A 14,427-nucleotide genomic window follows, 5' to 3' on the forward strand; every position below is an offset into this window, starting at 1 on the left:
TATGATTTTAACCTTTTTCACATTGTATTACATTTTGTGTGTTAATGGCACAATTGTGTGCCTGATATATCACTGACCCCTGAGGAAGTCGCATGACTGCGACGCAACGCGTGGGGTGCCTCCGGCAGCAAGTCATAGACCTAACCTTCCCCCCTACTAAGCATTTTTCACTGTACAGCTTTTTTACATTGATTTGGTCCTGGATTTTTACTCAGAGGTGCTCCACAACCCGTACTGATTTATCTTTTTTCATTTGTTTACTTACTTTGTACTGTCACATAGAAGCTAATTGATTTATAATAGTATATGTCATCCACTGTGTTTATGGTTTCCAGGACTGCATTGTACTACCAGTTACTGATGTTTACATGGTGTAGGGGTTGTCTCTAACTGTTTTTTGACTTGTGGCCCTTTGTGGATCTCTGGGATAGGCTTTGATCCACATGGTTAACTTTGATGTGTTTGTTTACACTTTTTAAATGTTTTTATGAATTCTGATGCATGGCATCTCTGGTGTGTGTTCACATGCTTTACAACAATAACATTTTTTTTCACTGTTTAGCCTATACACACTGGCTTATTCCTTTGTTTTCAGTCATATGTTATATATAGTGTGTTGGCTCCATATATATTTTTTATGACACTTAGGACAAATTTCCACTAATTCTTTGTATGTGCCTGATATATTGGACGCTGAGCATTAAAGCCCAGCATCCAATATATTCGGTGCAGAGCACCAAGGTGTTAGAAATGTATTGATAGAGGGATGTTTACAATATTCCATTTTTCACCTCCTGTCTTTAAAAATCCACAACTTTTTTATTTTTTCATTTACAAGGCTGTAGGAGGATTTGCTTTCTGCCTAATATATTGTACTTCCTAGTGACAGAATTTCATATTCCAATTACAGGGAATCTGGGGGAAAAAAATTACAAATGAGATGAAATTGTAGAAAAAAAGGCATATGCGCCTATTCTTTGTGGTACTACCAAATTTATATCGGTTTTATTATGTTTAAATAGATTGTAAAAGATTGATTTTTTTTTAATTCGTTTTTTTATACCTATTTTAAGCCCCCCGGGATTAAATTAACCCTTGGGGTTTGGTCGTTACAATCATATACTGCAATACTAAAGTTGTAATACATGGAGAATTTGCTATGAACATATATGCTGTTATTGATCCTCCCAAATGACAGCTGTCACTGGAACAGATTGTTGCTTCCTCATGACGTCATGGGGAGCAACACTCCCTGACAAGTTGGAGGTACTAAATTGTGTCGGCAGCAGGTAAATGGTTAACTATCGCAATCGATGCCAGCACTGATTGCGGGTGTGAATAGTGGGTGTTAGCTGCATAATGCAGCCAACACCCACTATGTATGAAGAGGACTCGATGAGCCCTCTTCATACACACAAAAGTTGTGGGCACGTATATGGTGACCCTGCGGGGGTATGTGCGGCACCATACCCTGCACGGATAAAAGATAGAGTGTGCTCTGTTTTTTGCCTGTGTTTGCGGCATGGCTTCCTATGGAGAGGGGAGAGGTGAGCAGCGCTCATCCCCCTTCCTCTTCAACATGCCAACGTGTGCATTTAGCCTTAATGGCATTATGCATGTCATAATGCATTTAGGGATATGGTCCTTTAACCCCTTAAAAGTTCGTCATATAACTTGTTTTTCCCATTGTTATAGGCCAGTATTAACATTTAAAAGGCATTTAATTTTTAGGAAAATAATAATGATGGCCACTGTATTGGAACAGTAACGCTAATTTCCAGACAAATTGTAGTCTGACATTTTACTGTACCTCTTTTCTTCCTTTACTCTCAAAAATTCAGCTTGTTTTAAAACTTGCACCATTATAGATTCCATGGCCCCTCGGTTAACATTAGCCATGTTTCTTGCTGATGATCTCCTTCTAGTTGAAGTGCATCCTATATATTCCTCAGTTTTTTCACAACCACTTGATGTTAATGCTGCATGCGGTTTATCTTGTAGGTTCCTAAAATACAGACAAGCAAACACAGTATAATTGCAAAGGTTATTTATATTATTTCTAGTAACTGCAAAAAAAACCAACACTAGTCTAAAGAAGGCTGTTATTGCAATGCAACATTTCAGATGGATGTCATGTGAAGGCAAGTTTGCTTTTACAATTAATAATAATGTTTCCTCAAAAGGAAACCTTGTCATTAGGTTTTGAGCACCCAAGTCATCAACAGCTTGTTTTACCTGCATTCTAAATAATCTGGAGGGGAAAGCCAATAGGGGCATGGTAACTTGACTCCATTGGGATCTTCTGTGCCCAAAGTTAAAAGCATACACAGTGAGGCAAGGTGTATATACTTTGGCAGTACATGGGGATTTTCCTCATCATTCATTACAATGTGCAAATCGCACATTGTAATGAGTGGGTTAAAAACAGAGAGCCTCAGGTCTTCATAGGACCCGAGGCTGTCATGGCAAGCAATCACCACCCCCCACCCTCACAAGAAGGCAGCACCAACGTGCAAGCACCGACCACGGTAACCGTCCATGGGTGTTACCGGTGGGTGTTTTCTGCAATATGCAGCAATCTCCCACCTTGTATGGAGAGTGCTCTGCCCATGAGCCCTCTCCATACACCCGCAGCCAGTGTAATACGACGTCACATGTCAGTAAGGGGTTAAAGGAAATCTACTAGTTAAAAAGAAGTATAAAACAGTTGAGACTAACTCAACTGCACTCCTCTTCATCGCAATCCCGGCAGTGGTCTTCTTATTATATATAGAATTGTTTCCCATGAATCTCTCCCATCCAATCCCTTTCCTTCCCTGGTTGAACTTGATGGACGTGTCTTTTTTCCACCGTATAAACCAGTGTTCCCCAAACTACGGCCCACGGGTGTAAAACAGTCTCAGATTGGAAGTCCTGTTGCAGTCCAGCAATGACTGGGAAATTTTGAGTGTAAATGGTGGGTGATAATGCTCATGTAATAATAGTACATTGGAAGGGCAGATTCCCATGTAGCGTTTTTGTCACGTTTTTAAAATGGGAGAGGGCTTGGCAAAATGCAAATGCGTTTTTCATGGAGTGCAAGAGTTTCAGTGGAAATGCACATGCTTTTTGGGCAGACCTCTTCCACTTGCGTTGTCGATGCATTTAAGAAAGGGGCATATCGCAGCAAAGACTTACCGGTAACACCCTTGATAGGTGCTAGTACCAATCACGGGTGTCAACCCGCACATCGCCGCCGGCCTCAAGAAGATAGCGGGAAATGGGCGCCGCCTTCTTGCCGAGTATCGTCGCTCCCTATGACGTCATCGGGGAGCGGTGATCTGTCACCATGGCAGCCTTGGGTCTTCCGAAGACCCGAGGCAGTCCCGTTTTAACCCTTTCATTACAATGTGCTATCATACTGTAGTATGGCAGTATATGGTAGGATCAATTGGACAACCTAGGGTTAAAGTACCTTAGGGAGTCTGAAAAATAGTAAAAGTAAAAATTAAAAAAAGTTAAATATATAATAAAAACCCATAAAAATTCTAATCACCCCCCTTTCCTCAGAACTGATATAAATATAAATAAACAGTGAAAATCACAAAGCACATCAGGTATTGCCGCATCTGAAAATGCTCAATCAAAATATAATAACGGTTCTTCACAGAATTTAATCCCGTAACGGAAAATAGTGCCCAAAGTCAAAAATGGCACTTTGCCATTTTGAAAAATATTGAAAAAAAAAAAAAATCAATAAAAAAAGAGATCGAAGGTTGTACAGTCCTAAGAATGGTAGCATTGAAAACTTCATCAGAAGCTGCAAAAAATGACACCACCCACAGCTTTGTACACCAAAGTGCAAAAAAGTTATTAGCGCTAGAAGATGGCAAATGGGCGAGGTCCTTAACCCCTTAAGGACGCATTTTCGCTCATTTCTCGCTCTCCATCTTCAAAAATCCATAACTTTTTCATTTTTCCATGTACAGAGCTGTGTGATGGCTTAGTTTGTGCGTAACAAATTTTACTTTCTTGTGATGTTATTTATTATTGCCTGCCATGTAGTGGGAAGCCGGAAAAAAATTCCAAATGTGGAAACGCGTGTGCGTCAAGTTCTTGTGGGCTCAGTTTTTACGACTTTCACTCTGCGCTCCAAATAACACCTCTATTTTATTCTTTGATTCGGTACGATCGCGATGATACCAAATGTATACAGGTTTTATTGCGTTTTAATACATTTTCAAAAATTAAACAAATGTTTTTTTGCCATCTTCTGACGCTAATAACTTTTTCATACTTTGGGGTACAGAGCTATTTGATATGTCATTCTTTTGCGAAATGAGCCGATGTTTTCATTGCTACCATTTTGAGGACTGTGCGACATTTTGATAAGTTTTTGCCATTTGCCGTTCCGGAGGTCACCGCTGCCCGTAACTGGTTTTATATTTTGATAGATCGGGCATTTTGGGACGCGGCAATACCTAATGTGTCTGTGATTTTTACTGTTTATTATATTTTATATCAGTTCTAGGGAAAGGGGGGGTGATTTCAACTTTTAATACTTTATTATTTTTTTTTTTACATTTTTTAAACTTTTTTTCTTTTTTTTTTCACTATTTCTTAGACCATCTAGGGCAGTGATTTTCAACCTTTTTTGAGCCGCGGCACACTTTTTATACTTAGAAAATCCTGGGGCACACCACCAACCAAAATAGCACAAAATGACACTAAAACAGTCATATTATACATATAGTTAATAATATAGATTCTAAATTTATTTTACTCATTGTGAAACCTGGGCCTGTTTCGATAAACACAAAAGGGATATCTTGGCAGGAATGGAGGAAAGACACACACGAAGCTCTTCCTCAACAGTTCTCAGTTTCTCCCTGTTTTTAGTATATGGTGCTGATTATTATGTGGCTCATATACTGCAAAATAAAGCGGTACAATGAGAAGTACTATGGCCATGAGGCCAGAGTACAAGTGCCAGCTCATATACTCAGCATATGGGCTGGTACTTGTAGTACTCCAGCCTCATGACTATAGTATTTCTCATTGTTATATGCAGTATACAGCTGGAGTACTAAAAGTACCAGCTCATATGCTGAGTATTCTGCCAACAGTTCATATACTCAGGCAAAAGCTCATATAGTCAGCATTATTGGTGGGCATTACCTTGGCGGTGGGCAAATGCGAGAGTCTCTCCGCTCTCAGGATGATGTGCCGGCCTCGGTGACGTCATTTCGTCGCGTAAGGTTCAAAGCTTGCGCATGTGTTATTGTACACGTCTCCTACATTGTAAGAAGCCGTGACTGCGCATCGCTGCGCATTGCCGGGAAACAAAACACAGGGGGCACCATAGTTTGGGGAACTTTCCCCGCGGCACACCCGACCATGTGTCGCGGCACACTAGTGTGCCACGGCACACTGGTTGAAAATCACTGATCTAGGGTACATTAACCTACCATATCCTGTAATACAACTGTATCGCAGTATATAGCATTTCTGCACACTATACATTACAATGAGCCACAGGTTCATTGTTAATGGATAGGCAGAAGCCATTCAGCCTCAGGTCAGACAAAGATCCGAGGCTACCATGGTACCTCTGGGGTGAACTTTATTTACAACAATATATGATTAAAATGGACATTTTGTGAATTGGATGAGCCCACGGATTTAAGAACATTTAACTAAATTATTGATGTTCACATTGTGTAATGGATTAGACCAAATTATAATCTGTAGTACAGGATAAAGACAACCGTATGCAACTCCAGCTTGACTGCCCCTTACTTTGAGTGGCCCCTCAATGTTATGGAAATTGGCAGAGGACATTGTCTTCATTAGAATGGGTCTCCCTGTGGTGCTGGAGTCCACGACTCTAGTGGTTGGGGATTACACCAGAACTTATGGTCGAAGTGGACGCGGTGAAAAAGCACTTCAGGGGCAAACTATATTTACAACAATATCTAAATAAAATGTTAATTTTGTTAAAGGGAACCTGTCACCAGGAGACCCATTTTTACCACTCCCCTAGTCCCCACAGAGCATAGTACATACACTGCCAAAGTGTTTTTGTATTAAAAATAGGTTTTACAGAAAAAAATATATGTTATATTGTACATTTCATTAGCATCTGCTGTGTGACTAGGCAGTTGCCTAATGGGAGGGGCTGGAAAGGAGCAGTTCCCCCCACCCTTTGGAAACATGTGACCTTTTCAAATATATGAATAACTCCCCACACTCGAGATTGGCTGTAGAGGAGCAGGGGGCGTCGCTAAGCCAAGTGATGGGTGTTTTCATATATTTGAAAAGGTCACATGTTCCCCAAAGGTGGGGGGGGAACTGCTCCTTTCCACTGCTTCCCTCCCATTTGGCAACTGCCTAGTCACACAGCAGATGCTAATGAAAGGTACAATATAACATATCTTTTTTTCTGTAAAACCAATTTTTAATACAAAAACACTTTGGCAGTGTATGTACTATGATCTGTGGGGACTGGGGGAGGGCTAAAAATGGGTCTCCTGGTGACAGGTTCCCTTTAATTGTATATATGGAGAAAGCAACTAAACCACCAGACTGATAGATGACATTTAAACCACAAGTCTTAGTGTGAACAGGGTCTGATTTGAGGGATGGTAATCTCTATACAATGCTGTGGAATATGTTGTTATCCTATAAATGAAGGATTTAAATTATAATCAACATATTTTTATAGACATTGGTCCTTAATTGTTATTGGCTTGTAAAGTTGCAATTGTTAAAAATAATGAAATAAATTATGAAATAAAACTCAATTTTCACTTAATTTCTTTTGTATCTGATATCATTTTTGTAGATGCTTAATACTTGAAATACTACTGCACTCATTTCATTTGTTGAATGCAGGATTTGCTGGAGTCTACAAGGTCACTATCTCTTGGAATAATGTTGGTTAAGTGAAGCAGAACATAGTTAGTAGACAAGACAATGTCAGGGCAGGACATTATCAATATACCAATCCATAGGGTACATAGAGTAAATACAATATCAACAAACACTTTTCCTCAAAAAAAAGTACCGTATATACTTGAGTATAAGCCGACCCAAGTATGAGCCAAGACCCCTAATTTTACCACCAAAAACTGGGAAAACCTATTGACTCGGGTATAAGCCAAGGGTGGGAAATGCATTGGTCACAGCCTCCCCAGTCTATAGCCAGCCCGCCCCCTGGAGTATATAGCCTGCCCGCCCCTGACAGTGCGGGGTCAGGGAGCGGATGCATCGCTGTACAGAAGAGGACCTGCCTGGGGACCGTCAGAAGGTGATTACACAGTTTGTTCTTGACTCGAGTATAAGCCGAGGTGAGGTTTTTCAGTGCATTTTTTGTGCTGAAAAACTCGGCTTATACTCAAGTATTCACATAAAAAAGAGTGTTTCCAAACTTCACCATTACCAAACCACATTTCTTCTACAACAATTAAAAAACTGGTGTACATATTCCTCAGCATCCAGCTGGTTGGATATAGAACAAGATCTAATCAAAAATCCTCCTCTTACCCTGCTTCTAATATCTTCCTTTTTGTATTATAATGTACTTATGGACTTCAACCCCTTGCCGCCAAATTCACTTTTCACCTTCCTGACACGGCCCATTTTTATGACTTTCGAACGTTTTAACATATCCAAGTGATTTTGAAATTTTTCTCTTTAGGTGTGATTTTTAACATTTTCATTAAAAAAAAAAAACCCGCAAAACCAGACTTTTGAGGGACCTGCTCAGACACTGTGAGATGTCTAAATAAAAGTGATACCCCATAAATTTCCCCATTATAGAAACTACACCCCTCAACGTATGTAAAACAACTTTTATGAAGTTTGTTAACTCTTAAATTTTTTTTTTTTTTTTTTTAATAGGTGTTAAAACAAAATCAGCAATTTTAAAATTTTATTTTTTGGGGGCTATATTAAGGTTTTTTTAAAAAAATTATTTGCACATTCTCAGTCAGAGTTCGCACTAACATATTTCTAGAAGGGTAATAATACTCCTCTTACTATTTTTGAGGAGTATTTTTAGCCAGGAAGGAGTATGACATTTTCAGTAATACAAGTATATAACTTATAGCTGTATATAATGTTGATAGACGCTAATTATATAAGAAAATCATGTGTCAAAGTCATGTATTTAAATAGCAAATTGAGGCAGTTATAGTAATGTTACATCATGCATTGCCCAGACTGGAGACAATGTATCCCTCTCCCCATGTGACCAGACTGTGGCAGCCGCCACCGAGCCCCAGTGGCCAGACTGCAGCTCACACTGCAAATCCATGATAGTTGTTTTGTAAAATGCTTTTTTTAAAAAGAAATTTTGGTTTATTTTTTTCGGTGTCTGTGTTGGGGGGAGGCTTTAAGGTTTTTTATTAATTGAATTTGCGTCTTTGTCATTTTTTACGTGTTTTTACTGTTTATGCAGTCCTGTTTCACATACACCTCATGGAACCTCAGCACTCGCCAGACACGCAGTCCCACGTAACATATACCTCATGCCACCTCAGCACCCGACATGCAGTCCCACGTAACACACACCTGCCACCTGAGCACCCGACATGCAGTCCCACGTAACACACACCTGCCACCTCAGCACCCGCCAGACACGCAGTCCTACGTAACATAAACCTAATGCCACCTCAGCACCTGACAGACATGCAGTCCTATGTAAAATACACCTCATGCCAACTCAGCACCTGCAAGACATGCAGTCCCATGTAACATACAGGTCTTCCCTGACCTTAACACATCCACTCCTGTTAAGCCACCTCACCTCCATACACATGTATGCACACAGTACCTGTACATGTTCTACTTGCAGGCAGCCATTACAGCTCTACTTCCTGTGAGGAGATAGTGTCGTAAGCCACGCCCCTTTTCCAGAGGCTCCGCCCATCCCATGACATCACAGCTACCCGGAGCAGCTCCATTCTAGAGGCTACCAACACTGTAGTGTGTGCTGAGCAGTGCCGGCCCACGCGCTGCCATTGTAATGTCCTGCACACCAATGCTGTGCGCTCCGGACCGCTCAGCACACACACTATAGCCAGGGATAATTGCCAAGCGTACTGGGGAGTAATAGCTTAATGGGATCTCTGTTCTCAGTGGATCCCCCAATTCCCCATATGTGGTGGTAAACTGCTGTATGAGCACACACCAGGGCATTGAAAGGAAGCTGCGCCATTCAGAGCAGATTTGCTTTGTCACATTTTAAAGGCTATTCAATCTTTATTTTTTTTTGGCAATTTGGTCATATAAAGGCTTATTTTCTGTGACATGAGATGCACTTTACAAATACTTCATTTTGGTGGGTCTTTAGCTCTAAACTCTGATCGTTTGTTCACACTCTTCTTCACCTTACACAGTGTAATACAGATGTATCAAACTGTGTTATGTAATACAGTGAGCATGCTGCACATGCTCAGTGTGTTACAGCCGGGTCCTGCCGGGGTCAGCCATCTGAACCACGGACCACACCACTCGCAAACGTCGGGGGGTTTAGTGTATGCGGCACATTGCGGCAAGTCTCCAATTCACTGAACTTTCCAGAAAATATTGAAATTTCCATCTTGGGCATCCATTGCACATCATAGTTGGAAACCACCTGTATGTTCAAAAAGCTAATTTCACCACTTGTATTACTCTAGACGTTGAAAAATTAGGGTCACTTTTTGGGTTCTCCTCCGTTTTATACCACTAGGGCTCTCCAAATGCATGTAAAAGATTTCTGTCAAATTTGGCTTCTAAAAGGCAAACATTCCTCTTTCCCTCTACTGTACCATACAACATTTTATATGCACATGTGGGGTACTTCTACACTCCAGAGAAATAGTTTTACACATTTTTTGAGGTTATTACATTTTTCTTTTTTAGGGCATAACTGAATCAAACTCCTGTAGGGGCAAATGCACATATTACACCTTTGCGTCATTAGAATAAATGGCTTCTCAGTATGCATTCATATTTTGGTCCATTCTTCTCCGCAGCATAGCTCTAGCTCAGTCACATTGGTCACTATTGTGCACTGAAACTTAAGCCCCCGCTCAAAGGCCTGATCAGAAGTGATCAGACCTTGGAATCCTGCCTCTCTTCCACTCCGGTCATAAGATTAGAACTGGAGCTACACTTGTGTAGAGGAGAATGGTATAATGTATCCCCATGAGCTATAAGTGGGCATAACTGAGTGGCATAGGTTGATCAATGCCACACAGTTGTACTCTACCATTTATAAATTCAGTTATCAATAAAGGTTATGTTTTAGTAAATACACTCACAACTTTCCCTGTTGTTTTCTCCCTCCATCTTGTCCCTTGCTCTGTATATCATTTAAGATTAAAGAACAACAACACCGGGATTGCAATGAAGAGGAGTACGTGTATCCATTTTTTTACTTTTTATAACTGGTAGATTTCCTTTAAAGAGAACCCGTCATGCAAAATAACTCCTCTTAACTAAATATATTTTCATAAACTGCCATTAGAGAGCATTGCCTCTATCACTTCATTGTCCCTCTACATGCTTGTAAACCCAAGCAATGAGGTCCTAAAGCTGTATGCAAATGACCTGTGAAATGTCCAATGAGTCATTAGCATATTCAAGCTGTCCAGCTTATTCATGAGTGGGGGGCACAGCCACACCCCCCAGTGCTTGACTGACAGCCTGTGTAATGATGTGAGGCTGTATAATAATGTGATGGCTGCTACATGTGCTTGCTGGTGGCCATGACCCCTGCAGCCTGTGTGTGTGTATGTAGGAGAGATAAAACAGCTCCAGGATGCAGCCATGTTAAAGCAGAACATGGCAGGTACTTGTGTAGCTGATGTCTGTGTATCACACATATGTATTAGGAGGATGGAACATGCCGGCATTTGCACTATGTTTTATTATACATTACACACAGACATGAGCAGGGGGAGGAGAGGAGAGGGGAGGGGGAACAGGGGTGACATCACTGCCTCTGACCATGTGACCATAAAGAAATTATGATTTTACAATAATTAATGTATGAAATGACTAGATAAAGGCTGTGATGGGATCCTTGTGAGCTGCTCCAACATGGTAGTAGTGACAGGACTAGTGGCAGAGACCTGAAGACAGGTGTCCTTCAAAGCTTCAAGTCTGTTGGGGTAGATGTTTTTCCAGCTTTGTACATTTACACACGGAAATTTTGGTCCATTCTTCTCTGCAGCATAGCTCTAGCTCAGTCACATTGGTCAGAAAACAACTGTGAACAGCAATTTTCATTCCAAGCCACAGATTCTCAATGTGATTTAGGACTGTAGCATTTAATACATGAATACACTTTGATGTACACCATTCTAGTATAGCTTTGGCTGTAAGGTCCATGCAACACATTTCTATCGGACTTTGCATGTGAAATCTGGCACACGGCCTGACTGAGCACCGGAACGCCCCCTTCAGTGCAGAAATTTGTGCCGCATGAAGAATAGTACAGCCGGGGCACTTCTTAAATATCTGTGCAAGCAGTGTGCACTGAAAAGAACGTGCAATGTATGACAGAAAACTGCCGCAAGGACCTTGATAAATGTGGGCCAATGTGCTGAAGGCACGGTGTCCATGCATAAAGCACATCTATGGCGACAATGAGCTACCTGCCGTCTTTGCGGCCAGCTCACAGCATTCACCCTTATACTTGTCATGTGTGACTGAGTCTCTTGGCTGCTTCTCAAATTCTTGCTCTCAATCCCCAAGCTGTCAGTTTGTGTCATACTCCATTTATGGATGATAAGTTGAAAATCGCTCTGGGAGATGTTCAGAGCTAGGACTATTTTCATTTAAAAAAAAAAAAAAAATCTCAAAGGCCTGCACAAAACTGCTGTATTTTTAGCAGTTTCACACCCAGTGTAATCATTCAACTGCAGCATCTGTGCTTCTTTTTAGCAGGGAAGACCCCGTTCCAGCGGAAAAGGAAAGAAAAAAAGGATTGTGCTCCAAGCATTGGTTTTGAGCTTTTTATGTATGTTTATATACCATTTTTCCAGTTTTTATTGCCTTCACTTTAGATAAAAAAACAAAAATACTAAATTTGATCTGTTGGTACAGCAATACTGAATTTATATTTTTGTTATGTTTAAATACTGTAAAAAAAATATCACCATATTCTTGTGCATCATATGGTTTTTCTTATTTTCTGCAGGTCAGATTTTTTTCAATTGAAAATATTTTAGGGAACGTAATAGAATTTGCAAATTGTCAGCACTCGCCATCATAGTAACATATTGGAAGAGAGTGTTAGTTGTTGATGACTGAAGTTGTCCCTGTGGTGGTAGAATCCTGATATGTGAAAGTAATGCTGGTAAACACACACAGCCGTTTTGACATTCCTGTGGATTACATTGTACACTAGGGAACCTCAGTTCTGGTAATCGCTGTCCATCTGATGACTGGGTACTTTTATAGGACACCCCTATAAATACACTCACCTGCATAAAGCCTTAAGAACTGTTTTTTTTTAACTTTTTTTAAACTATTTTTAGGGGAAACATAAGTCTAAGGGAGAAGACTACTCAGGTCACATACTGTACTCACCGGGACAGAAGTGACAGCTTCTGCTCCAGCATCAGCTCCAGTTTCTGGGCTTGCTTGGACAGCCAGTGGTCAGCGCCATGCAGCTGGTAGCATTCCTCTAGCACAGTCCTGAAGTCTGCCACAAAGTCCCCAATGGCGCGATACTGGCCCGAGGAAAACTTCTCCTCCATTTGCAGTAAGGAGATGGTTGGCGCAGGAGCTCTGCCGCCTGGTGTGTGTGCCCCGGACACCCCTCCTTTCCCATCTTGCCCCGTGGTGTAAGGCTCGGGAACATCTTCATTACAAACCACCTCAGACCCCTTTTCACATGTCACATCCCCAGCAGCTGTCACACTACTGGACACCTGCTCCTGTGACACAGGCGCCGTCCCCTCGTTCAGCGGTGACACACCGGCACACGGCACCTCCGCCATACCAGAGACCCTGACACGTCTGTCTCTGCCCGGCGCTCATTCATCCCTCCCGTGATCGGGAGCCGGTACAGCGCAGCCAAGCACAGGCACAGTGGTTTACGGTGTACCGGAAGCACTGAGGTGAGCAGCGAAACACTTCCCTGCTGCCTCTGTCCCGCCCACCTCAGTATATTAGCAGCTGGTTGGGAAAGTGTGTGCGCCTGCAGCCAATCACAGGCTGCTATAACGTGCACCGAATCCCACACGAGAGGAGGGTGCTGATTGGCTTGAAATACAACTGCGGCGCGGTGGTAATTTCTGTGGAGGGACATTGATTGGAATGTGACCTACCTGTTACTTTAGCCACTAAATACTATACTCCGTAGGGACCTGGTCCCTATTAGTGATAGGAAGTTCTACATTAGCCGGCTATTTCCTATCACCGGTAAGGACTTTTTTTGCCCCCTCCCGAGTGGTCAGGTCCTGCACACACAAAGGGGCTCATTTACTAAGGGACCGTCGGGTTTCGCGATTATTTCCATTTTGCGCCGAATTCCCCCTGGATTTTGGCACATGCGATCTGATTTTGGCGCATCAGCACCGGCTTGTAGGCGACACAAATCGGGGGGGCGGACCATTGGACAACCCGACGGAATCGGACAACGATCAGGATATAAGATTTAGAATTGTGTCGCAAGACAAGCACTTACAAACACCAGGAAGAAGCAGGTGAACGCCGGCGGACCTCGGCGCGAAGCGACGGATGCAGGAACTCGGATGCACAAGCTTAGTGAATCGCGGCAGACCCGGATCCTCATCGGACAACGCACCGCGAGATCGAGACAGGACCAGTTAAGTAAATCTGCCCCATAGTATTTAGCTAGTTCATCCTCCAAAAGGACCAGGTCCTTACTGATGGTAGTTAGATGGTGACGGTAACTTATGGCTCAGGTGGAGTTGGCTATTAGCAATTATCCAGTTGTTGGATTCAACTGGTTTGCCGAGTCGGGTGAGGCAGCTCGGAATTCCAGCTCTCACCCATTACTCACTGCAGAAGCTCCCGTGTTCTGTTGCTCTCCTGACATCACATGGTCTGACACATCATGCAGCTCGGGTGATGGCTGTTACATCACCTTATGATAGATCCGCCTGTGCCGGGTTAAAGTAGACCTAACGCAGTCGGACTTGTGATGTCATCATGTGCCCTCGCTCCGAAGCTCCAGAATCAATGCACTAGAATAGGAACAAAGGTAAGTAGCAGCAGAGCTGCAGCAGAGTCCTGGATGATGAACCTTTGCTTTGGACCTGGTCACCTGACAGACACCTCTTCTTCCTGCTGTCTTCCTCAGTTAGACTTTGAACTAAGACCTGTCATTTTCAACCCACAAGGGATTTTATAACCTCCCCTTGGGAGTTGGCAGCTCCCTTATCCAACCAGCTTGCTTTTCTCGTTATAATGAGACAGAGCATT

At 42.2% G+C, this 14,427-nt stretch overlaps 1 protein-coding gene across 1 annotated transcript in view; it reads right to left on the minus strand.

Moving 5' to 3' along the window:
• BRD10 (bromodomain containing 10) overlaps positions 1 to 13,140 on the minus strand; it is a 38,703-nt gene extending 25,563 nt beyond the window's left edge. The window contains exons 1-2 of the mRNA XM_072152166.1: positions 12,565 to 13,140; positions 1,811 to 2,005 (exon numbers count right to left, since the gene is read on the minus strand). Coding sequence (XP_072008267.1) covers positions 1,811 to 2,005; positions 12,565 to 12,977 — 608 coding nt within the window. The 5' untranslated portion in view covers positions 12,978 to 13,140. The remainder of the gene's footprint in view (positions 1 to 1,810; positions 2,006 to 12,564) is intronic.
• Between the last annotated feature and the right edge of the window lie 1,287 nt (positions 13,141 to 14,427).

Source organism: Engystomops pustulosus, chromosome 1 (assembly GCF_040894005.1).
Source record: "Engystomops pustulosus chromosome 1, aEngPut4.maternal, whole genome shotgun sequence".
NCBI classification, from domain to species: domain Eukaryota; kingdom Metazoa; phylum Chordata; class Amphibia; order Anura; family Leptodactylidae; genus Engystomops; species Engystomops pustulosus.